At 40.0% G+C, this 24484-nt stretch overlaps 1 protein-coding gene and 1 long non-coding RNA gene across 9 annotated transcripts in view; one reads left to right on the forward strand and one right to left on the reverse strand.

The window, feature by feature from the left end:
- The window catches only part of LOC118352634 (uncharacterized), a 35482-nt gene extending 15797 nt beyond the window's left edge, over window positions 1-19685 (reverse strand). Inside the window, exons 1-2 of the long non-coding RNA XR_004810074.2 lie at window positions 19550-19685; window positions 5655-5813 (exon numbers count right to left, since the gene is read on the reverse strand). This is a non-coding gene — a long non-coding RNA (uncharacterized LOC118352634). The remainder of the gene's footprint in view (window positions 1-5654; window positions 5814-19549) is intronic.
- The window catches only part of AKAP7 (A-kinase anchoring protein 7), a 127658-nt gene that overhangs the window by 60950 nt on the left and 42224 nt on the right, over window positions 1-24484 (forward strand). For 6 of the 8 annotated variants that reach the window (XR_007413642.1, XM_035707608.2, XM_035707610.2 and 3 more), the window contains exon 7: window positions 9218-9365. Coding sequence is in view for 7 of the 8 variants with exons in the window: in XM_035707608.2 (XP_035563501.2) it covers window positions 9218-9365 (148 nt within the window). In the remaining variant the exon portion in view is untranslated. Of the gene's footprint in view, window positions 1-9217; window positions 9366-9652; window positions 11793-12031; window positions 22932-24484 lie in introns of those variants that run through there. The other 2 variants (XM_035707633.2, XM_035707619.2) reach the window with 2 other exon arrangements.

Consider the following 24484-nt stretch of genomic DNA (forward strand, 5'->3'; position numbering starts at 1 on the left):
CATACTTTTATCCTCATATGCGAATCCCCTTGCTTCTTAACTTTTCCATTAAAAATTTATTTTTCTACCAAACGCACTGCTTATTTTGCTAGTCTAGAAGTGCTTCCCAAATTTTTGAAAAGGTACTTAAAAATTTTCTAAAAGAGAAAGTTGTGTGAAAATTCCTGATGAGTCTGGTATCTTTCTCTCTGTACCTTTTCTTGAAGAATATATATAATATCATATTCATAATCCCTGTAATTCTGTATTTCAAGAGTAGAGATTTCAGGGAGATTTCACATCAAATGTGATTTTTCTTTTTTTTGAAACATCAAATGTGATTAAGTCTGAAATGAGGACAAAAGTTTCCAGTTGTATATTATATACAAAATTATTTTGCATAGCAATGCGTATCATATTAAAAAAGGAAACCATTTGATCCATTTCTTGCTCTACCTGAAGAGAAGTACTGATTTTGAAATTAGTTTATAAAGTACACGGGATTCCCAGGTTGTATCTTTAAAGACTGTTTCATATGTAAATTTTTTTTTTTCCCCTACCGAACTCTCTTTTAGCTAATAGGATATCCAGGGAATGTTTCCAACCAAGTTGAGTGAAAAGGCGTGCATCATCCGGCACCTTTCTACCTTGTGCCATCTCCTAACCTACAGCACACTCGGTGTACGTCTTAGCATGGTTATTTCTTTCTTGCTCTTTCACTCCCTTCTTGTAACATCCCTCGTTGGGACACCTTCCTCTGTCCTAAGTCGTGTGTACAGAATAGGCCTGGGCAAGTGAGGTAGAGCGCTCTGTTGGGGATGATGGGGGCGGCAGGAAGAAGGAAGAATGTTGATGGGAAGAAAACCAAGGAAATTGATTAATTCATAAGATAGTGGAAAACGAAGTGAGTACTAGATGCATAGGAGTATGATGAGCTACAGAAACCTTCTAGGTCTTTCTTAACGTTATAAGGCTACAGTTAGTGATGCCTGTAGATGCATTAAAATATTTTGTCAGATATACAGCCCCTTGTATGCTATCTAAGTGTTTAACTCTTATTTGGACCATATTTTAACCTTATAATTACTTCTGAAGCTCTGTCTATATAGACAGTCTGACCAATTTAGGTGAATGGTTTTGACCTCTGGGCTATAAAATCAGAATACATTCAACCACAATATATGTTTGTTGCAGTGTTATAGGACGAATTAAAATTGTCAGGATTTTTCTGAATGATTTATTTTTACTCCTGTGTTTGTTGAGACCCTGAGACTTTTTCACACCATTGACTTGCTGGCATTACTTCACGTTGGGAAGTATTGATTAGAAGGGAAAGCTATTGATTGAAGGAGGAGAACATTTGAGGTTGTGAGTGCATAGACCACATATGGTGATAAATTTTGAGTTGGAGGATGTTTTATGTGTTATCTTTAGTTTATAGAAATAAATGGCTAAGCTGGTGAATTCAGGAGAACACGTTGTTATTTGTTCCAAACAGCAAACTATTAGGAAAACAGATGTGATAGGGAGGAAGGCTGCAGCTGGTTGACATCCGAGGGACCACAGGACGGTGGTGAGCCAAGCACACAGCTGGGCCGGATCACGGGGAAGGGAGAGTCCAACCGAGACTGAGCTGTACAGGGAGCCGTCTCGGGTGCCTCACTTGCAGGAGTCCTTCTTTGTTTCAACGTTATGAGAAAAACCACAGGACGTGCATGGCCGACAGCGTAGGCTCTCTCATGCGGCTTGAGGAGGAACTCCGAAAACTGAGGTTTCCCAAGTGGTCGGAGAATGAGCTTATGGAGCAATGGACTATGTTGTAAATAAAGGTGTACTTTCCCAGGGAGCTGGTGACCTGGAGGACGGCCTGGATACCATCAAACTTGTTTAATAGGTCCTCAGTGTAAATGAACTTAATGTGGATTCTTCTGTGCTTTCTGATGCCAGCACCTCATGGAAAGAAACTCCAGGCGGCAAAACCGCGTACTCTCTTGGTGATTTCTTGTGCTGTTTGGAGTTCTACGTCATCTTCACTCCGTGATGTCTTTCTTTGCCCCTTGAGGAGCATTCGGCTCCTCTCAAAGTGTTAAGATAGGTAGAAGGAAGTGTCAACAGTAGAAAAAGAACATAGAACTCCGGCAGCTCTATGTCTACTTATTACTTGCTGAAAGATGTAATATTATAAATATTAGACGTAATGGTAGGCTAAAGAGTTTCTGCTGTTTCTTTCTCTAAAGCCTCAGGATTAGACAAGGCAGTCATGCTAAAAGCAAATTTATAAATAGAGGGATTGAGGAGATGGCGTATCTAAAAACCCCATGGTGACGCTCCATCATAAGTAAAATGAAGAATTGAGAAATACTGTATACTCAAATAGCTGGTTTAGAAAATGCAATCTCTGCCAATGTTTTACTCAATTATTTGGGTATTGGCAGGATAAGAAGAGTTCTTTGCATGGGAGGAGCAGGTAATTTTTTCCATATTGTAAGTAACATTTATGAATTCTTTCTCGTTTCCCTCTGTGGACTTCATTTATTATGGACATATAATTATCACTTGATTTATTAATATTAATGCAGCATGTTAAAGGCAGGTATTTTTAGAATGCTAGAGATTCCCAAAGTAATTCTCATATTGATTTTAGAAATATCATAGTATATATCATTATATGTTATGGATGATTAACAGTCTTAGAATTTTAATATTTTAAAGGAAATAGTGATGAGCTTGAATATTATCATTCTGTTCTTTTCAATGTGTCTGCATTCTCCTCTTATCTTGAATGTGGATCCACACCACCTCTCACTAGCTATGGGTCCTTTGGTAAGTGACCTAATTTCTCTGTGATTTAGTTTTCCCTCTGGGGATAATAACAGCGTCAATCTCATGGAGCTATTGTGATTATTAAAGGAGTTAATAAAAGTGTTTAGAACAGTGCCTGCCCATAGTACTGTGTGAGTGTTTTCTATTACTGTGGTCATACAGGCCACAGAGCATCAGTTTTTTTCAGATTGGCTCAAAACAACACGCAAGAGACCACATTGTCTTTTCTATTTTCCGTGCTCCTGCTTCATCACTTCTGAAGTTAGTGACAGACGTGAGGCAGGGTGTCAGGGCCTCACGCAGGAAGCAGGTGCTGGCCAGGGATCAGAGCAGAGCCCAGGAGCCAGGGATGACCCGGGGGCGGGGAGAGGGCACGGGAAGCTGCCAGGCAGCTCCCACCCAGGGGTGCTGGACCCTGGGCCTGAAACCACCAGCAGCGCGTGTGCTGGGGCTCCTCTGTCCTGTGGGAACAGGCTGGGGGGACTGAGCCCAGGGTAGGGGGCTCCGTTACCCCCCTGAGAGGGGCTGAGGAGGGCTGGGACTGACAGGAAGGCAATGGGCGGCTCTGTGCCAGCGGGGAGGGACAGAGCGGAGCAGAGTGCAGTGAGGCCAAGGGGTGAGGGAGGGAGCGCTGAGAACTGCAGAGGAGGGTTTGCCTCCAGGAGGTCCCAGGTCAGCCTGTACGTTCCTTAGTCACTTGGAATGGCCAGGATTGACCTTTCATTAGGGGCAGGGACCCTTCAAAATGATGTTCGTTTTTTGACTGATGCTATCCCACTGCTGATGCATAAACTCTTGGGGCGCCTGGGTAGCTCAGTGGGTTAAGCATCCGGCCTGACTTCAGCTCAGGGCAGGATCTCGGGGTCCTGGGATCGAGTTCTGAGTCAGGCTCCACGCTCGGTGGGGAGTCTGCTGGAGATTGTCTCTCTTCTCCTCCGTCAGCGCCTCCCCCTGCTCATGCATGTGTGCACACGCACGCTCGCTCTCAAATAGATAGATAAATAAAATCTTTTTTATTTTAAAAAAAAATTTTTTTAAATTTTATTTATTTACTCATGAGAGACACAGAGAGAGAGGCAGAGACACAGGCAGAGGGAGAAGCAGGCACCTGCAGGGAGCCCGACGTGGGACTCGATCCCGGGACCTGGGGTTCACACCCTGAGCCGAAGGCAGGCACTTAACTCCTGAGCCACCCAGGGATCCCAATAAAATCTTTTTTAACAAAAGACTACCAATCTTCTTTGATCAGCTGATCCTCAAAATGATGAACCACTTTGGTATGGCTCTTAATTTATTTATGAATTTTGGTTTCAAGTCATTATCACAGGAGACATGCATCTCTGTGTAGCCACTGCAGAACAGGAATAAACTATCAGGAAACACAGCCGAGCTCCAGGAGTGTCAGGCTTTACCATCAGTAGGACACATAATTTCTTTGTCTGATATGCAGCCTATTTATGTTTTCATCATGCAAGTTGTGATTATTATAAGATAACAAGTCACAATAAGAAATTATCTGCTACTGTATAAAAGTCTTAACTTTTTTTTTTTAATGAAACTGGCATTTCTTTGTTCCTCTAATCACAATAACTTTGTCATAGAAATAATTAAATTTTATCTTTCAGAACCTAGGATGACTTTCATATACAGATTGTGAACTAAAGTGAATTTTCATATTTCATAGCTTTCTTTACATCATTTATATTGAAAATAGAATTTGGTGCATAGTAACATAAGCCTGAGTCCTCTTTGGTACATATTAAACTATACACATCATTTAGCTAAACGTAAATGATACGGTGGATGCTTTCTGAGTAAATAGGTTCTATTATTTAGCAGATGCAGCCTCAGATGATTCTAAAAATACTCATCATGGTCTCAATGGCATTTTTCCTGGATTGGCTGTTTGGGTGCCAAGTTACAATCAAGAATGAAGTTCTCAGGGTTTAATAGTACATTTTATCAAAGATTATCAAGTGGCTTTGAACATCGTTGATAATTCTTCCTAAACCATGCCTGAAACTAGGCTGAAAGGAAAGTAAAACTTTAGTCATTTCTAATGACTAATTAAGACAGTCTTGAAAAGTTTTTCTGTTTGATGTTTCTTGCTACTAATTTATTGTTTCAAAGTCAGATATCTTATATTTAACTTCCTATTTTATCTTTCAGCGTTATGCTGCCTAATTGATAAGTCAGTTATATTGGGTAAAATTATAAATGCAAAGCCCTTGAAAATATGCCCTGTCTCGGCTAGGTTTAAGGCAAAAATAACATTCAAGTTTAGTCCTAGGCAGCCACCAAGCGTGTCCACAATTTCAGGGTTGCAGCACCCTTCACCTGGTTTAGGTGAAGTCCCCCTATACATTGTTTCTCTGCACTTGAAATAGTCCCAACTCTTTTAGCCTTTACAGGTCAATTTTTCTGGCTTTAACTATTTTATTTTTTTGGTAATTTTTTTGAGCTCTTCTAATGTGTTATACTTTCATTGATCCTTAAATACAAAGTACCTTGGAAAGGGCCTGACCTATGAAGGAGGGAAGCAGAGAATAATTTGGGGGTCCTAAAACATGAAAATCGTGCTAACCCAGTCTTTTTAGCTTTAAACTGGAGGGTACTGTCTCTGGGACTGTTTTGGAGGCTCAGTGGATGCATTCAGAAAATAGGAGCCTTGGAGCGCCTGCGTGGCTCAGGCCATGATCTCAGGGCTGTGAGATCGAGCCCTGCGTCAGCTCCATGCCCAGCACAAAGTCTGCTAGAGAGTCTCTCTCCTTCTGCCCCTCCTGCTTGGGCTCTTTCTCAAATAAATAAATATTTTTTTAAAAAAAAGAAAATAGGAGCCTTCTTAGCCTTACCCTGAATGATATCCAATTTTGATATGCTCATCTATTTTCTCAGAACGATAGTTCTTTCTCTTCTTATGAAAGAAGAACACGACCTGCTGCAGCTGGGTGGCGACACCGATTCAGATACATTTTATTAGAAACGATGCCTATTGCTATGGGAAAAAGAGCCTGGGGGAAAAAAAAGAAGAAGAAATATATTGCTGAACAGAAAATTCCCTAGAACACAAAGATCATGTTAATATTATATATCAGACCAAGCAGATTTTTATCTATTTCTAGGCTCTTTATCACTGAAGGTGTTTTCTGTTCACGGCGTATAATTTCAGTGCCTCCTAAGCCAGGCCTTTTGAACCACAGTTCTCTCTATAAATTATGACTTAAAGAATGAATTACATTCCACCCTCTAATAAAAATTTGCTCCTTAAAGACTCATGTTGGAAGTCATCTGTGAAGAACTCTTGCAAAAATAGTTGGCCCTTACTTTTTTTGCCAAAATTAAGCCTCTCAAATGGTCACTGTTCACGTTTCCCTTATTTCTTACTTTAAAGAAATCATGACGTCTTACAAAGCCACACCAGAGGTGCCGGCAGCTGGCCAGCGCTGGTATCTTGAAAACTGAAGTTCCTCTTTTCCCTGCAGGGTCATGACGGGTCTCCCGCTGCTGGCCCCGGGGTGACACCGGCCCGCTGCCTCCCCAGCCAGCGGCCAGCACACGCTGACGTTTCATACCCATCAGAATGGCCAGTTTCTGTTTACTCAGAACCTTTATAAAGTTTCTGAAACCGTATCTCTCCTGCAGTTCCTTAAAATTCACTAACAATATATATGTATTATCATATTTATCATATCACATAAATATGTAGCCTTTACTCTGTTTCACTGCTTTGAACGCTTTTATAAGTTCACTTATTTAGTCCATCTACCACTTGAAGTAGGTTCCACTGTTAACCTCATTTTGCAGACGAGGAAACTGAAGCAAAACCACGTCCTGAGAAGCAGCAGAGCTCGTTGGGCTCACACATTTCCACTGCCCCCAGCAGGTGCTCTGAGGCCCTGCTGCCCGCCTCCCCAAGCCCCGAGCGCCCCCGGCCCCACTCGAGCTGGCGAGTGAGCAGCGTCTGATGTTGCCTTTGGAACTTGATCTGCATTTGTGACGATTATTTCATAAGCACTGTTCGTGTCCAGCAGCGGGCTAAGCACTGGGGGGGTTTCAGTAAATACACATCAGACCAAAATCTTTTTCTGTGCGGAGCATACAGTCGAATGGGGAGGGACAGATAATGACACCCCCGAGAGGCGGGCACGGTAGATGTTCCAGGATGGCAGGGGGTGGTTCGTGCTGTGGAAAACTGTACGTAGTGTTTAGAAGGAGGGAAAGGAGGGAAGGACCTGGAGGTGCGCCTTCAAGGGAGTGGCCAGGCAAAGTTCTCCTCAGAGTGAGGTTGGAGCAAGGGCTGCGGGGAGGCAGGAGACGGGCCACGAGGGGGTCTGGGGAGACCACTTCCAGTACACAGGTCCCAGGGGATGGCACTGGTGTGACCAAGGAGGCTGGGGAGGAGGCCGAGGAGGCTGAGGTGGAGGCCGGGGAGAAGGCCAGGGAGGAGGTCAGGCTGAGGGGAGGCTAAGGAAGGAGCAGGAGCCGAGGCCCAGGGAGCACTGAGTGGGCAGGGCAGGACCTGATGGGCTCTCCTGGGGCAGTTCACTCTTCCTTTGAGGGCAGTAGAACCGTTTGAGGAATTTTGAGCAGAAGAGTGACCTGATGTGATGCATGCTTTTATAGGATAATTCTGCCTGTAGAGGAGACGAGGGCAGGAAAACAGAGGCTGTTAGGACGATATACGTGAAAGATCAGGGAAGCTCAGACAAGGGTAGCAAGGGAGTGGTGGCCATGAGTCACAGGTCGTGGGGAGAGCCAACGCCGTTGGATCGGAGGGGACAGCGAGAGAAAGAGGGGACTCGGGGACACCGCAGGGCTTTTCGCCTGATTAGCTGGACTAGAGTTGCTGTTGAGTGACCTGGGGGGGTCTGTGAGTGGAGCCGGTAGGAAAGGTCAGCAGCTCAGCTTGGATACAGAACAAGAACATACATCCACAAAAACATGTTGATTACGGTGTTAAAAATTAAGGGCAACCTAAATGCCCTCTAACAATAAATAATTTGAATGAATAGATCAATGATACCCCTATACAGTGAAGTACTATGGAAATTAAAATATTAAAAATAGGGTGCACATCTGTATATTATTTATTGACGTATTAACTGCAAAAATAGCTGATTGCTAAATCATGGCTCAACCATATTTCTATAAAAAAGAAAAAACATACTTTGTTTCACATAGGAAAAATAAAATACATAATAAAATTTTAGTAGTTGCAGTGTGGGGTGATTTTATTTTAATTTTTTTGTTTTTACATCTTTTTAAAACTTTTGTCAAAGTTTTTTGTGAATAAAAAGGGAAAATATGTATTCTAACTACATTATAATATTATTTATTTAAGTATGATCTAAATACAATATATGTATGCATAGAAAAAGACCTGAGTGGTGGAAAGATGTACCCATAGTGTTCATATATTTTCTGTAAATGGCAGGGACATGAATGATTTTTCTTTTTCTTTAGATTCTTCATATTTTCTTTTTCTTTCCTTTTAATAGATTTTATATTTTAACTAATCTCTACACCCAGTATGGAGTTTGAACTCACAACCCCTAGACCAAGAGTTGCATACCTCACTGACTGAGCCAGCCAGCTGCCCCTAGATTCCTTATATTTTCTGATTTTTAACAAACAGCAGGTATTGCTAGGGTAAAATTTTTACCAATTATAAATTGAACGGAAAAGCGCACACATGGTCAGTCAGTAACTTGCCTTGTAAAGTACTGTACCTTCACGTTATGGACTGTGTTTGGGTCTGTGAGGCTGGGGAGGGACCATTACATAGGCAGGGGCGGGGGAGACGTTCATTCCCACGTTTTGGGAAACCACAGAGACAGCAAGGTTTCCCACTGTCAGTTTTCACCAATCACCCCCTTCCTGCTATGGAAGGTACTGAGAATAAGGAGGGGCAGATAGAGAAGGACTTGGGAGATGCACTGCCCCTCCTCCAATTCAAATAATCATTAACCGTCTTCAAATGACTCTTATGTCAGGAGTTTCAAAATTGCATACATCTTATTAAAACATTTTATACATTATAAAATATTAAGATCTATATCACTTTTTAAAAATTCATCCATTTCTCCATTGTTGATGATTACTCTTTTTTTTTTGATACCTCAAATTTCAACTTGATATACCTCATTATTTCAGAAGCTTAAAGCATATAAGGTTCTGAATGCCACCAAATTTAAACCCAATACTCTTTGATGATTTTTTTTTTTTTAATAATACAACTCATCCTAGAGAGGGAGACTTTAAAAACAGATTCAACCATTTTGGGGTATCCGTTTTCAAATGCCTCTAGGCAGAACTAGATACCAAAGTATGTCACATTCTAAGACAGTGATATAAATATGAACTAGCTGCCTCGGTGGAATGATTGAGTGATGTGATTTTGTTTTATCATTTCAAGGGAGTGAAAAAAATCGACCCCAAATTCTATGAAAAATTTATCAGTCATACATTTGGAGAAGAAATGGTACATCGCATAGATCTTTGCTCCATGCTAAAGAAAAAACAAAGTAATGGTTATTATCACTGTGAGTCTTCAATTGTGATTGGTGAGTGCCATTTAAAAATTACTTATTATCTTAGTTTTGATTTCTTTAGCATCATTTCTTTTGGCAGATATTTAGGGCTAGTTGTATGTATTTTTCTCTGACATATTTTTGGAAATATTATATTTTGGCATTAGTACATTGGAAATTTTATAGAACGCATTTATTATTCACTGTGGTCAAGATTTTAGTACCTATGGTTTTTATGTTTTTGTGTTTTATATATAATGAAGTCTTGAAATGTTGATTCAAAATTCATTCCAGTTTAATTTTATTTCATGAATATGAAGAAAACATTGTCTTCAGTGAAGGCCTATGTGAACACCCCATCCCACACCAGGCATTTTCATGTTTGCTGCTTTTAATTAGGAATAGAATATTCCAGGCCAAGAAGTTTCACTGTGAGAAGATAAAGTCTAGGTGGCCTGCAAAGGTTGAAAACTTGTCCTTCAATTTCCTCCCCAAAGGAAACATATTTTGTGGGGAAACAAAGATTCACACGTGAATGCTTCTATCATCTTATCAGGGAGTTGGCTTGTGACCGAGACAGAGTCATACACAATCATGTTTCCGAGTGGAAAGTTTACATCAAACGGAGATTTTTTTTAACCAGAACAGGGCTATTGTGCAGTGTTGAATGTATTCAAAGGAACCTGATCTGTTGTGATGCAAATGTGCGATTTCAAACCCAGGCAGCATTCTTCTAAGATGGTGAACTTCAAAAAAAAAAAGTAAAAAAATAAAATAAAATAAAATTGTGAACATCAAGACAATCTGATTGTATGGTTTTGAAGTAACTTGACAATACTCAAAGAAGACAAATACCTGTATCTAAACATTTCATGGTCTTCATCAAGATAATGTCTCTCCACATCAGCTTCAAGAAAACCTGTGGAAATACACATCCTGAATTTTAATATAAATTCTCAGTAGAGCTCTCTTCAGAGAAGTCATCACTTTACCTTCCAAAGATCTTAGCTGTCTTAAATGGAAGATATTCAGTATGTCATTTGAGTTTATATTCTGAAACATTTCACATCTCTTTTAAGGAAGATTTTTGTGTTTTCAGAATCTTGGTTGGAGAGCTGTCTTCCATCGAAGTTTTGTTGAGGACCAGACATTTCTGTTTAGGTTCATTGCAAAGGGCAAATTTAAGACTTTCTTGTGTAACACAGATGTTGGGTAGCTGTCCATGTGTACATAGGTTAGGCCAATGTTGAAGGAGAACTCAATGTTCTTCCTTGACTCTCCTACTCTTGGATAAAGAACAAACAAAAACCCCCCAAGCAGTATGTATATTTTCCTGAAGGTATCCTGGGATTGGTATCATAGCATGTATCCCCTACATTGCCTTAGGACAGCTCTGTTCAGCTCATCCTGAATCACAATGTATCAAACAGTGATTTTTTATTTTATTGCTCTTTTCAGCCTACTCTTAAAAATTCCCCTTATTCTAGGCAATATCTCCAGATTTTCCCCTCAGGCTCCTTTATCTCTCATGTTTTCTAATGCAGAGCAATTTAGCTTCTTTTAAACTCCACCACCAATCTTGTATCCCCATACTGATCATTTAATATTATTTGAAAAAATGGTTTTTGCCCATTACAAATGCTCTACTTTTTCAGTCGCATTTTGTGATGCCAAAATGAACTTTAAAATCATATTTGCATCTGAAATGATAATTATTATGTTATAATTAACCAACTTTAATACACACTAGAAGTCCTTTATTTGCTGGGGATAGTTATTGATTTTCTCTATCTTAATCTTACCTGAGTTTTGTAACAATATTTAGGAAGATTCAGGACACTTTCTTTGTGAGTTTCATTTCTTGATCAGATTTAATTGTTTGTTTTTTTAATTTGATCCTAACTTAAATTTAAATCTGTTTTCTATACCTTGAACCAGTATTTCCTTGTATTAATATTGTATTATATTAATAGAGTGGGGCAGATTTCCATTTTTAAGATATTTTGCATTCAGAATTCTAGGGTAGAAATTGGGTTCAAAGACTCTAAGAATTGTCTATAAAACTTTGTTTATAAAACTTTCTATGTAGGTACATAAGTGGATTTTTCTGGGGAGAGAATTCATTAGATTTGCATCATTTCCTATGTCTTAATTTGTTAATAGTGCATTCTTGTAGAGAACTAGATTACAAATCATGGATTTTCTTTTCAGCTGTCTCAATTATGCCATTTAGGACATCTTATTATTATTATTTTAAAAACATCAATGACTATATGCTTCATTTCCAAGATTTGTCATTGATTCTTTTTCATATTTTCCTTTTCTGTTCTTTGCTTCATGGATGCTATGCTTTCATTTATCTCTTTGAGGATTTTAATATAATTAATTGTTAATGTTCTTTTTGTGTATTTAAAAATATTTTATTTCATTTTTATTTTTAAAATAAATTAGATATATAGTATAAATTTAAGGAGTACAAGGTTTTACTTTGGCATTTTTATGTGTTGTAATATGATATTTATCACATTACATAATTACAGTATAATATTTTTGTCTATATTCATTATACTGTAATTAGGTCTTGATTGCTTATTTACAAGTAGTAAATAAGGTATAAGTTTGTACACCTTAAAATACTATTAATCTTACTCTCCTACCCACCAATTTTCTGAGAACCACCATTTTATTGTTTTTTACAGCTTTATTAGATTCCATCTATAAGTGGCATCATACAGTACTTGTTTTTCTGTGAATTACCTTGCTTAGCAAATAATGTGCTTGGGGCCCATCCATGTTGTTGCAAGTGGAAGGATATCCTCCTTTTTGATGGCTGAATAATATTCCATTTTGTGTATGTACCACATCTTTCTTATCCATTCATCCATTGTTGGGCATTTAGGTTGTTTTCATATTTTGGCTATTGTGAATAATACTGTGATAAACATGGGAGTTCATATAGCTTGTCAAAATCCTATTCTCATTTCTCTGGGTTTATATCCAGTAGGGGAACTACTGGGTCATATGGTATTTCTATTTTTAATTTTTGGGTGAACCTCCATATTCTTTCTTATAGTCATTGGACTGATTTACAGTCCCACCAAAAGTGCATAAGGGCTCCATTTTCACCATAGCTTTGCTGGCACCTGTTGCCTCTTGTCTTTTGATGATAGCCATTCTTACAAGTGTGAGGTGATACGGCATTGTAGTTTTGATTTGCAATGTCCCTAATGGTGAGTGACATTGTCATGTGTCTATTAGCCATTTTGAACAAAAATACAACTAATCTGATTTTTAAATGGATAGAAGAGCTAAATAAACATTTTTCCAAACAAGACTTTTCATATTTTTAAAATCTCTAGTTCCTCAGGTATGAATTCTTCTATTTGTTGGATCTTTTGTGGCACTCCCTTTCTTCTAGTACTTTTTAGGTTTTTGAGAGCTCATTGTGTTGTACTTGTGTGGTTTGGCAGATATCTCAGCCCTAGATGTCAAAGCCCTGCTTTGAACTGGATTAGAAGCTGGCAACAGCAAATCATCCTTGTTAATAAGGTGCTAGAATTTATTATTTTTGTGTCTTTTATCAGTTTCTGAAGGTTCTGTTTGTTTTGTTTTGTTGTTTACAGTAAAGACAATTCGCCCTTTGTCATATCAGCTCAAATATTCTCCAGATTTTATTTTACATTTAATTTTGGTCACAAGGCATTTTTCACAATAAATATTCTTAAGTTTTGTTAAACTATAGATTAAAAACTCCTCTGTGATTTCTTTAATTCTAAGAGTCATCTCCAAATCAGAGATTTGATACATACTCATTTATATTTTTTCCAGTGCTTTTGTTGTTGCTTTTGCATTTGAGCTTTTAACCTACCTGATATGATCATTAATATAAGTGCTCAAACCCAGAAGATTAATACAGAAATCTAGTCACTAAAAGTGAGAATGAAGCAGAGATTTCATTTTAGCAATATATTTTAAAATATTTTCTAGACCCCAACTCTGTGTTCCAGAGATCATAAATTAGCAGCCTTTCATTTTTTATTTCATTGCACAGAGTTCTGCTTTATTTTTTTCTAATTTTAATAACTTGCCAACATTGGGGTAATTTTATGTAAAAAAAATCTGGGTTCCCGCTGTCTTCTGAACAGTCAGAAGATGTGACACTAGTTCTACATTCTTGCATGGTAACAGTTTTCTGGATGGGGCTGTCGGCACACTGACCTTAGAGGTAGCTGCCTTTTATCACCCCCTCACTGTTGTTCTTACCATAAATTTGCTGAACACATTCACACTACATGCTTGGCTCCTAGAGGCATCTGCATTTGGATTTCCCCTGCCAGTTATTGCTGTTCTCTGTGCCTGCTTTATATTTCCAGGCCGAGCATTTTCCTCTCCATCTTCAACCATCATATACCTCTATGTGAGTGTTAGGGGAGTTTGATAGGATATGGAGGTGATGTTCATATTTTCAGATACCAGAAAAGGTTCTCCATTTAGTTCTCTCATAGTCCAAACTTTGGGTGAAGATTAATTAATATTACTTAATATTGGGCTCCAACTCATTGTAAACCTAACTGCATTAATTGGCAAAAATTCAAACTTAGAAAGAAAAAAGGTTTTCTTGGTGAAACCAGAAATGAAACATGGCTCAGATACCCTAGAGTGGTAGAAGCTGCTCTCAGTGAGCTACTTACTAGAGTTGGGTGAATTAATCTTTCTCCCGCAGCTGTATTCCTTTTGTATTTCCTTAGGGAAGGGAATTGACTAAATGACGCCCTTTGTAAGGTTGATGAGCAATTTAATGCTTGCAAAGACTAGTTTACTTTCAGCCGTCAGACGTATCTTAGAGGAGGCAGTGGGGAATTTGGAAAGGTCTAGAGGTTTTTGTTTTTTGTTTTGCAGGCCAGCATATTTTGTTATTACTTTTGTAAGTAGAGGTGAAAACCATTATTTTCGGGGAACCTCAACTATTTTTTGATTTAAATAATTATTCAACATTGATTTAATGAGTGTTATTAAGCACATACAATGCATGTGTGCATTTCTTTGGTATTGTGAGATACAGAGAAGTCCTTAAGAGTGACAGTCAGTGGGCAGTGAGAAATGGAGAGGAAGGAGGAATAGATGAACAGGGGTTTGCCCCTAACAGTAGTGGGCTCTGTGAGGACGCAGTGGAAGAAACTTAGGATTTTACCTTCTAGTGTGGGGGTGAGGAGAGCTCGGAAGAAGAGGATGAGACTGAGTAGACAGATGAAGAGCAGGGAAAGGACACCTTCCAAGAGCAGCAGGTGTGATTTATGGGGGAAAGAAGCAAAGAGTTGGGGAGCAGGCTGGAGGCAATATTAATGAATGGAGGCACACTACAAAAACTGTACTTGACTGAACCTGCAGTCTAGTTAGCAGAGGGAACTATGGCAGGGAGCTTGCTAGGTATGTGTAGAGGAGTAGGTGAAGGAGTAGGAAAGGAGATGCACACAGTCAAACATACTGAGACACTGGATACGTAATAAAAAAATACTGAGTAAGTAGATGTGGGATAAAAGAGGATGCAGTTTAGTACTTCACATAATGACAAAGGATTGGATCCTGAAGATAAGGCTTTGAATTAGTTTCAGACTCTAACACAGAGGCAATGAGGGGGTTAGGCTTGGGCCAGCCATTGACTCAAATAGAAGCATTTAGTTGTGCACAGATATGGTTATAAGAGAAAAAAGGGTCATGATTAGGTAAGTTAAGTCGATGCAACTATAGTCAATTCAGGCTGTATCCAATGCCCCCCAGGTCAGACCAGATTCAGAGATACCAGCAAGATACCAGATTCAAACTCTATGGGCTGAAACACTATGAGAAGTCTAAGTGATGTGAGTCAATGAATTTATTCCATCCAAATGTATCTTACTTGAGAATCCCCCTTTAGAGACCTGGACGGCTAAGACAGTCATGTCAGTCTTAAAAGGTTTGACTTGGTTCACCAGGGGATTTCTAGTAGTTGTTTCTAGGTGGTGGTTCAGTCAGAAGATAAAGACTTTCAGGGGTACATCTGGGGAAATCCTCAGCTCTGACTTTGATGGCTTTTTTTTTTTTTTTTTAAGATTTTATTTATTCATGAAAGGCCTAGAGAGAGGCAGAGACCCAGGCAGAGGTAGAAGCAGGCTCCATGCAGGAAGCCCGATGTGGGACTCGATCCCGGGACCCTGGGGCCACGACTGGGGCTGAAGGCAGATGCTCAACCACTGAGCCACCCACGTGCCCTAACTTTGATGGCTTAATCTTCAGTATGTTTTCCCCTTAGGACAGAGCTCCCAAAGCACGGAGTTGTCCACTTCAGGATTTCACCTAGTTAAGTATGTAGGTATGAGGGTCTTCTTTATGGAAGATAATATTGTCCATGTAATCGACCCATTGGCTGTTGCAGCATGAAGGGGTAGAGAGAGAAGGAAGTCAACAATTTTTCTTCCTTAAGTGAAAGACATAAGTAGCACAAAAATCTTAGAGCTTTCTAGAATCCTTCCAATCTGAAACTTAGATCAACGATAAATAACAAATTTTTAAAATGTTTATTTTGGAAATATTTGTTTTGCTTAAATAACATGTTCTCTTGAAGGTCCGCTTTGTGGGAAGGAGTATTGGCTATAGACGTATGCTTGACTGTTTAGTTTTCTCATGTGAACCATTTACTTTTTGCTGTAGAAAAATGTGCCTCACTGTGCTTATCTAAGAATGATTTAATGTCCTGATAATTTACAGAGCTGCACTTCCCTTGGGTTTTAAATTCTTTTTTTAAGATATATTTATTTTAGAGAGAGAGTGAGTGAGCTGGAGGAGAGAGGCAGAGGGAGAGAATCTGAAGCAGATTCCCTGCTGAGTGCAGAACCTGCCATGTGCTTGATCTCGTGGCCCTGAGATCATGACCTGAGCTGACATCAAGAGTCAAATGCCCCACTTACTGAGCCACCCAGGTACCCTAATGTGGTTTTCATTGGATGTTGTGTAATGAAGTATGTCAAAATATGGAAAATCTGCATAACTCAGTATTTTTTAAATGACCAATAAGTGTTATAAAGATGTGGATAGATAAAAGATCCTTTGAAAGTTCAAGATACCAAAATATTTGACTGTAAAGAATAAGAAAAGTTATCAAGTTTTAAGATTCCATATTGCAGCTCAACTTTTAAGAAACTACAGGTTGTTGAGTTTGGGTATAATATCAAAGAAGACTGTCCACGATTATCCGAAAAGGCTATTATTCTCCCCTGTTTAAAAAATTTGTATCTATGTGAGGCTGGATTTTCTTAGGCTGTAAATGAAACCATATATTGCAACAGACTGAAAGCAGAATCAGACAAGAGGATAAAGTTGTCTATGATTATGCCAGACATTAAAGAAAATTGCAAAAATGTAAATTTATGCCATTCTTCTCACTGTAAAGACTTTAAAAAAAAACAAACATTTTTTTTAAAGATTTTATTTATTCATGAGAGACACAGAGACAGAGAGAGAGGCAGAGACACAGGCAGAAGGAGAAGAAGGCTCCATGCAGGGAGCCCGACATGGGAATCTATCCCGGGTCTCCAGGATCAGGCCTTGGGCTGAAGGCGGCGCTAAACCACTGAGCCCCCCGGGCTACCCTATAATTATTTTAACTAAAAATATAGTTTTTTTTTCATAAAAATGCTCTTAATAATATTTTATTACTTATCATATGGGTTTATATTTTGAAATGAATTAGTAAATTTTCAGAAAATTCTGTTTTAATATTGAATATAGTAAATATTGAGAATCAATAACCCACATAAGCTAAAGTTCTTTGGGGAGGAAGATGGGGAGATTGTTAGTAATTTTTAAGACTGTAAAGTGTTCCTGAGGCCAAAATATTTACAAATTGCTGCTTCAGTTCATGGTCCAAGAAAACCATGAAATCCTGAGACAACTCTCCAAACTTAATTACTATTATTATTTCTTTATGGAGAGAGTGCATGGGATCATGAGTGGGGGAAGGAAAGGCAAAGGGAGAGGGAGAGAAAGGGAGAATCCTAAGCAGGCTTCACACTCAGAGCAGGAACCTGACACGGGTCTCACTCGGGACCCTGATGAGCTGTGCTGAAATCGAGAGTTGGATGCTCAATGGACTGAGCCACCCAGGTGCCCCGCTCCAAACCCAATTTTGATCAATATTTCCAACCTTTCCTCCCAACAAATTAATTTTGATGGCTGCACAGCTATCTACTATTTTCTCCATCCCTCTTTAGTTTCCATTTAATTCTGTGGTAAAAATGTAACAAGTGCAAAAACACCCCAGACTGACAGTAGCATATCTATACAAATGACTCATTTAAAAATCCTAATTATGTGAAATTGAGATTCTATAATATAGAATGTCTCTTTTGTGGTGGGCAGGACCAAAAGTTTGCCTTGTTTTCTTCTGCACAGGCTGACAGGGAAGATGATTAAGAAAATTTCATCTCTGCTTAGACCAATTAAGACGGATCTATTTCGAGCGTGTTAGGAGAGGGAGAAGTGAAAAGACAGTTTATCATCTGAGAAAACTGTACATTTTTTTTTTCACTTGAAAACTTGAGCAGTTGGAAATTTCCTCTGTTCAAAATTATCAAGTAAATTAATCATTGCTGAGTACAGAGTATTTAATTATTTATTTACTTTCTGACACAGAAATTGAGTGACCATGTAATTGATCATTTAAATGTACCCTTGTGAGGGTACTAGGCTGGGATTTAAAAAAAGGAAGAAGAAAGAAAGCCAAGACTGTCCAGATTTGGCTGGGACTGTGTCATCTTGCCTCGAAAGCAGAATGCTCTTGAAAAAGGGGAGCCTTTGATGTGTTAAAATTACTCAAGGGCCCATATTGTTCCCTTTCGTAATATAACTGTCCTCCTCTTAAGCATTTCTTTGGTGAACTGTGCCTTCTAAAAAGAAAGTGTTTGAAATTTCATTGTCATATACCCTTAGTAAAAATAAAAAGCAACTGATAATTGGAACTCTCAGCTTATTTCTTTACATTTGCTTGAGTTAGAGGAAGCCTCAGATTAAGTAACTGAGAAAATTAATCTTAGTGATGGCTCATTGTATTTTAACTGGCGTATCAGCTATTAATCTTGATGCTAACACAAAGTGGAAGCTGCGGCTCAGGCTATTTTGAAAATGCAACCATCTGTTGGCCTGGTTTCAAACCTTACGATTTATATTAGGTGCCGTAGGAACCCTGAGTATTAAAGGAGCAGTGCTCTGCGGTGAATATAACGATCTGACAATAAGCATCGGTGTGAGAGTGATGCAATAGCAATTTGTGTTATTTTATGATTTACTTGTAGAGCCTTTGGTTTTAAGTGTATTTTAGAAAATATGAAAGTAAATACTGAATTTCTAGTAAAAAGAAAAAAAAAAAAACACTACGTGGATGATAATATTAGAGTGCAGAGTCCGTGGTCAAACCAAGGCACTAAGATGTGCTGTAAAACTAGTGTAGGAGACCCTTCTGGTTGCCAAAGGTTATGACTCACTAGCCTATCGCTTGACCGAATACACGTTTTCACCACATTAGTTAATGGTCTAAAGGTGCTTAGTACGGTGCCTAACACATAATGTCATAAAAATGTTAGTTATTCATATTAATAGCTGTACTAGTAATATGTCCTCTATGAGCTGTGGTCCTATTAGAATGCTTATCGCCATGGTATGCTTACTGTCCTAACATCAGAACACCCATTTCAAGTAGTTACAGACTTGCGTTACCCTTAATGCTTTCCTTTAATGGCCTGTGATTAATATTGGTGCATTCAAGAAATAAAACGCATGGATATATATCGTGCTTTTAACTTACGTATTTAGGTGATAGTTTCCATTGCATATATATTTATGTCATTTATATATGTAAGTACAACGGGAGGATAAAAAAAACTTCTCTTGATTTTTTTCCTGGCTGTAGGAAAAACACGACGAAGTTGGCGGCCTGTCCCCTTTAGTGGAGTGTGGTTTTGTAAAACCCCATTTGATAATGTGACAAAGTCACAGGAGACAAATACGTAAAGCTCACGAAGTTCATCTCCGTATCAGCGGAGCACTAAGGAATTAAGAGAGGATGTAGAACAGTGGAGGGCCAGTGCCCGCACTAGGGAGGGAGAAGCACAGGAACCCAGACGTTCCCAGAGTGAGACAGACCCTCCAGCTTGGTAGCCTTGCACGCATGACTCAACGGCCCTTACCCCAGTATAACGTGGGCTTATAATGATGGTCCGCTCGTGAGGATGCTGTGGCGACTGGATGAGTTACTGCAAGGAAAGCACCTGGCCTCGTGCCTGACTCACCTCCGCGCTCACTCACCCGTGCCCACTGTTAGGGCCCATTGTTGCCGTGTTTATTACAGTGTCCGTAGAATTCTTTTTCCTTTTTTTGAGATTCTGTTTATTTTAGAGGGAGACAGAGAGAGGGAGAGAGAGCAGGGGGTGGAGAAGAGTCTTAAGCAGACTCCACACTGAGTACAAAGCCTGGTGTGGGTCTCGGTCTCATGACCTTGAGAACACGACCTGAGCAGAAACCAAGAGTCGGTCACTTCACCGATGGTGCCACCAGGTGCCCCAATGTGTATAGAATCCTAAAGCCTAGGACAGGGAGGGCTGAAGAGGGAGTTAAGGGGAGGCCCCTGCGGGGCTTAGGGGTGAGCGTCTGCCTTGGGCTCAGGTCATGACCTGGCAGATTATGGCAGGGGAGAGGTCTAGGAGGGCTCCCATATTTGGGGTGTGACCGCTGGGTCAACGGTAGGGCCCCCACCAATGTCGGGGATAAAAGAGAAAACAGATTTTGGAGACAAGAAGATGAATTTGATTTTTGACCTATTAGACGTATTAAAATACCTGTGGCCCAGTGAGGTGACTTTCCCCAGAGGAGATGTGGGGCATAGACGACCCATCCGGGAGATGGATTTAGGATTCAGCAGCATTAGGTGCGTAGTTAAAGCTGTGGGTGTGAATAACGTCACGGAGGGGCACTGGGAGCCTGGGGCGTCACACCAGGTTAGCACCCAGGGTGACTGTTGCCGAGGGAGGAAGGAGATCTGAAACCAAGGGCCTAAAATAAAAGGTGGTGGAAGTTGATTAAGCAAATATGACACATCTGTTCATTGTTTCTTCTTGGTCTATGGGATCAGGACAGCTGTGGCATAAAGACGTCCCCTCCTGGGGACGCCCGAGTGGCTCAGGTCATGATCCCGGGTCCTGGGAATGGGGTCCTGGGATGGAGCCCTGCATCTGTATCCCACTCCCTGCTCAGCCAGGAGTCCGCTTCTCACTCGTCTCTGTCCCCACTCGTGCCCTGTCTCTCTGTCAAATAAATAAGTAAAAATCTTATATATATATAAAAAAAAATGCTCCTTTACGGTGCAGGTTTGCTTCTTTTGCAGAGAAGCTTGTTCTGGTAAAAACCACGAGGACTGAAGATCGGAGTCTACTCATTGCCCGGGAGGCTTGTCCCCAGCTATACGGGGCGACATTTAGTTTTGCTCTTTGTTTTTTCCTAGCATGGCATTCTTTTTCAATTATCTACTTTTTAGAGCTTCTAACCTTTCCTGCTATGCAAAATTATTCATCGGCCCTTTCACTAACTCTACTAAATCTTAATTGACCACCAGCAGATCATGGTCATCCCTTGTCTTCCCTCCTCCCTCCCTGGGGGGTGACATCGGCCACCGGCTTAGGCCTGCTGGTGACTGATCCCGTTCTTCCTGCCCGGAATCAGTTTAGGAAGTGGCATGTGACCCAATTCTGATATTTGAGGGGAAACCCACTTGGGGCCTCAGACAACAGTCTTTTGGGTGAGACCTAGAGACTTCATCAGGAAGAGAATGTCATTTTTTAGCTGGAAATTACGGGGTATGCATGTGACGCCAGGACTTAGCCGCCATCCGAACCAGGGGACCCCAGGGGCCGACGAACATAGGTACCGTGTATGGGCGACCGGAAAGGTGAATCTCAATCTTGTTAAGCCACCGAAGTAACCACCTTCAAGCCACTGTGTTCTCTGATTATAGGAGATAACGAGTTTCTTTATTTTTTAACTGTTTGAATCAAGAGTTTTTTGTTACTAAGCAGCTGCATGCACCAGATACACATTTTGGATGTGAAATAAGAAATGTATTAACAGAAAATAGTCATAGTGATGTGATGTTGGGGTTCGGGAGTAAACGGTCAAGAAAGAATTCTTGGGACGTTTTTGGTGCAAGAAAAGGTGGTTTTATTAAAGCACAGGAACAGGACCTTTGAGCAGAAAGAGCTGCACTGGGATCGTGAGGAGCTATTGATTATCTACTTTTAAGTGGGGAAAAGCAGAGATAAAGGAAGTCTCCAAAAGGATTTTCATCTGTTAAAGAGGACCTACGGGATCCCCAAGGTCACCTAGCTAAGACCCAGCTAATGCCAAGAGAAGGTTGCTTTTTTTTTTGCCTCTAAGCAAAGCATTGACATTAAGGCAGTTGTGAGTTCCTTGGGGGATATCTCCAGTACTTGTCCTTGGGACTGCAAAGGTGTAAGGACATTTAAATTTATCTACATTTCTTTTGCCTTTGGTTTACACATTGTCAGTATTTTGGTTTTATGGGTATTTAAACTTTTTTTTTTTCAGTTTATTTATTTTAATAATCTGTACACCCAAATGGGGATCAAACTTCTGACCCCAAGATTGAGAGTCACTTGCTCTTTGGACAGAGCCAGCCAGGTGCCCTGGTTTTATGGGTATTTAAACAACAGTCATCAAACGCTAGAAGTGTCCATAAACAGAATGAGCACTGACATTGCGTAGCGGAGGAATGTTACCCTGGGCCAGCAGATCACGGCGGGTACTGAGACCTGCCAAAGCCAATCCTGATCTCACCACCTTTCATCTACTATAAGAGAATTTCCTTTTCATTATTTTGGGATTTAATTTCATTCTTCCTCATCCCTTTCACTGTTATTAGAGGGGGAAAAAAAACTTGAATAATAGTGCATGGAGTTATTAAAACACCTTTTATTTGAAATCTTTCAGTCTTTTATATAGCAGGCAATGTGACTGTTGTCTTGCCCAAGGTCAAGCAGTGGAGCACTTTTATTTTATTTTTAAAAGATTTTATTTATTTATTCATGAGAGACACAGAGAGAGAGAGAGAGAGAGAGGCAGAGACACAGGCAGAGGGAGAAGCGGGCTCCATGCAAGGAGCCTGACGTGGGACTCCATCCCAGGACCCCGGGGTCATGCCCTGGGCTGAAGGCAGATGCTCAACCCCTGAGCCCCCAGGGATCCCAGTGGAGCACTTTTAGAGCTAAAGATAGATTGAGGATATTCCAGATAAAGAATAATTAGGAACTGTGAAAACCCCCAGTAAATTAGAAACCATTACAACCAAGTTTTTGCTGTTTACATTGTTAAACTGTGAATAAAATCTACTCATTGGGTCCTCCTGGCTTTCCTGAAATACATTTTTCCTTGCTGTGAAGGATGTTGCTTTGTCTTCAAAAGGCTCAGGGCATTAAAGGATTAAAAGCAGTTGAATAAGAAGGCAGCTATGTCAGATAATACAAATACTGGCCAGCAGATTAAGTATATTCTTTGCTTTTTTTTTTTAAAAAAAAAGGTGCAATTATTTAACTTGTCCTTGAGTTAAATAACTCATGTCAGGTTTTGTGGTTTCATTGTTAATGCCTGAAAAGAAGGACAGTGTGGAAGCAGGCCTGAACGGCAGCTAACTGGAACAGACGACTGTTGCTGGCCTTTGTTCTCCTGTTGCTGCGTCGCCTTAATAGAACCGTCCAGTGGGACTTACCACGATGCCCCTGCCCCTCCCGCCTGCAGATGTCTGCCTCCTACCCCATCTGGCCCTGGCTTTCCTCTCTCACTTATCCTCGTCTCAAAAGTTAACTTCACCTCGAGAGCCTCTGTGGTCATCATTATTAGCACACACAAGTGCTTAATAAATAGTGGCTGCAATCAAAGTGACCTGATAACATGGTATAATAGAGATTGGAGGCGTCCTAGTAATCATGTGACCTGTCAGCCCCTCCTCCAGGCTACTACCTCAAGAGTTCTACTGTTGTCTGTTCCCTGAGCAGGAAGATAAGTTCTCCTCCCTAATTTATTTCTTAGCAATTAAGGGAAGGGCCACGACTACATACATTGTTTAAAGTTGGGGGGTTAGCCCAGGTGGCTCAGCGGGTTAGCACCTGCCTTTGGACCCGGAATCAAGTCCCACGTCGGCTCCCTGCATGGAGCCTGCTTCTCTCTCTGCCTCTCTCTCTCTCTCTCTCTGTGTGTGTCTCTCATGAATAAATAAATAAAATCTTTAAAAAAAAAAAAGAAAATATGAGTAACATGGTAATAAAACAATATTCTTGGCTTCCAAATTTCATAGTTAGATCAAGGTTCTTTTACTTAGTAAATTAAAAACAGGATTTGCCATGAGATTTATAAGTAATCCATAAAGTTTTTCAGTTATAACTTTTTCAGCCTCTTTTCCTTACAGACATTCATAAGAACAGCTCTCAAAGATCAATATTTAATCATGTAGCTTCAGAACCTTGCCCTTTGGTTACAAAACGGCTGCAAACATGTAGCAGGAGGTAAAGACTAGAGGAGCAACTGCTGGGTCTGGATGATATATGCTTTGTGGATTGATTATCGAGAATTGAAGTTTGGTTTTCTAAGAACATAGAGAAACAGAATACAATATTGAGTATATGCATCCAGCCTTCTTCAGGCCCTGATTGACTGTCTTTTGGCACCCCGATGTCAACATAAAAAATTGCGATATATTCCAGAGCATCCCAATTATTATGAGTCGCGTTTTCATGAATTGTCAAGCATTTCTTGAACTTAGGTACATTTTCACTGAAACCGTGACATTTCTTGGCATAACAGTTTCCGTAAGTGTGCCTTACGGAATAATGAATATAATAATGAAATCTTCTGTATAATGAAATCTTCCCAAAGTGTGTCCCTTATGCTTGAAGGCATGTCTCCTGAGACATATCCCTCCTAAGAGGCTAAAATTATTTTTTCCCTTTCTTTACACTTCATGGTTTAATGTCCTCTTTCTGTCTACTCTGGTTAATAAAGGAACATTTACTTTTTTCTTTCCTTTCTCACGCATTTCTGTAAATTGTCAAACCCAGCTT

The sequence above is a fragment of the Canis lupus genome, chromosome 1 (genome assembly GCF_003254725.2).
Source record: "Canis lupus dingo isolate Sandy chromosome 1, ASM325472v2, whole genome shotgun sequence".
Lineage (NCBI taxonomy): Eukaryota > Metazoa > Chordata > Mammalia > Carnivora > Canidae > Canis > Canis lupus.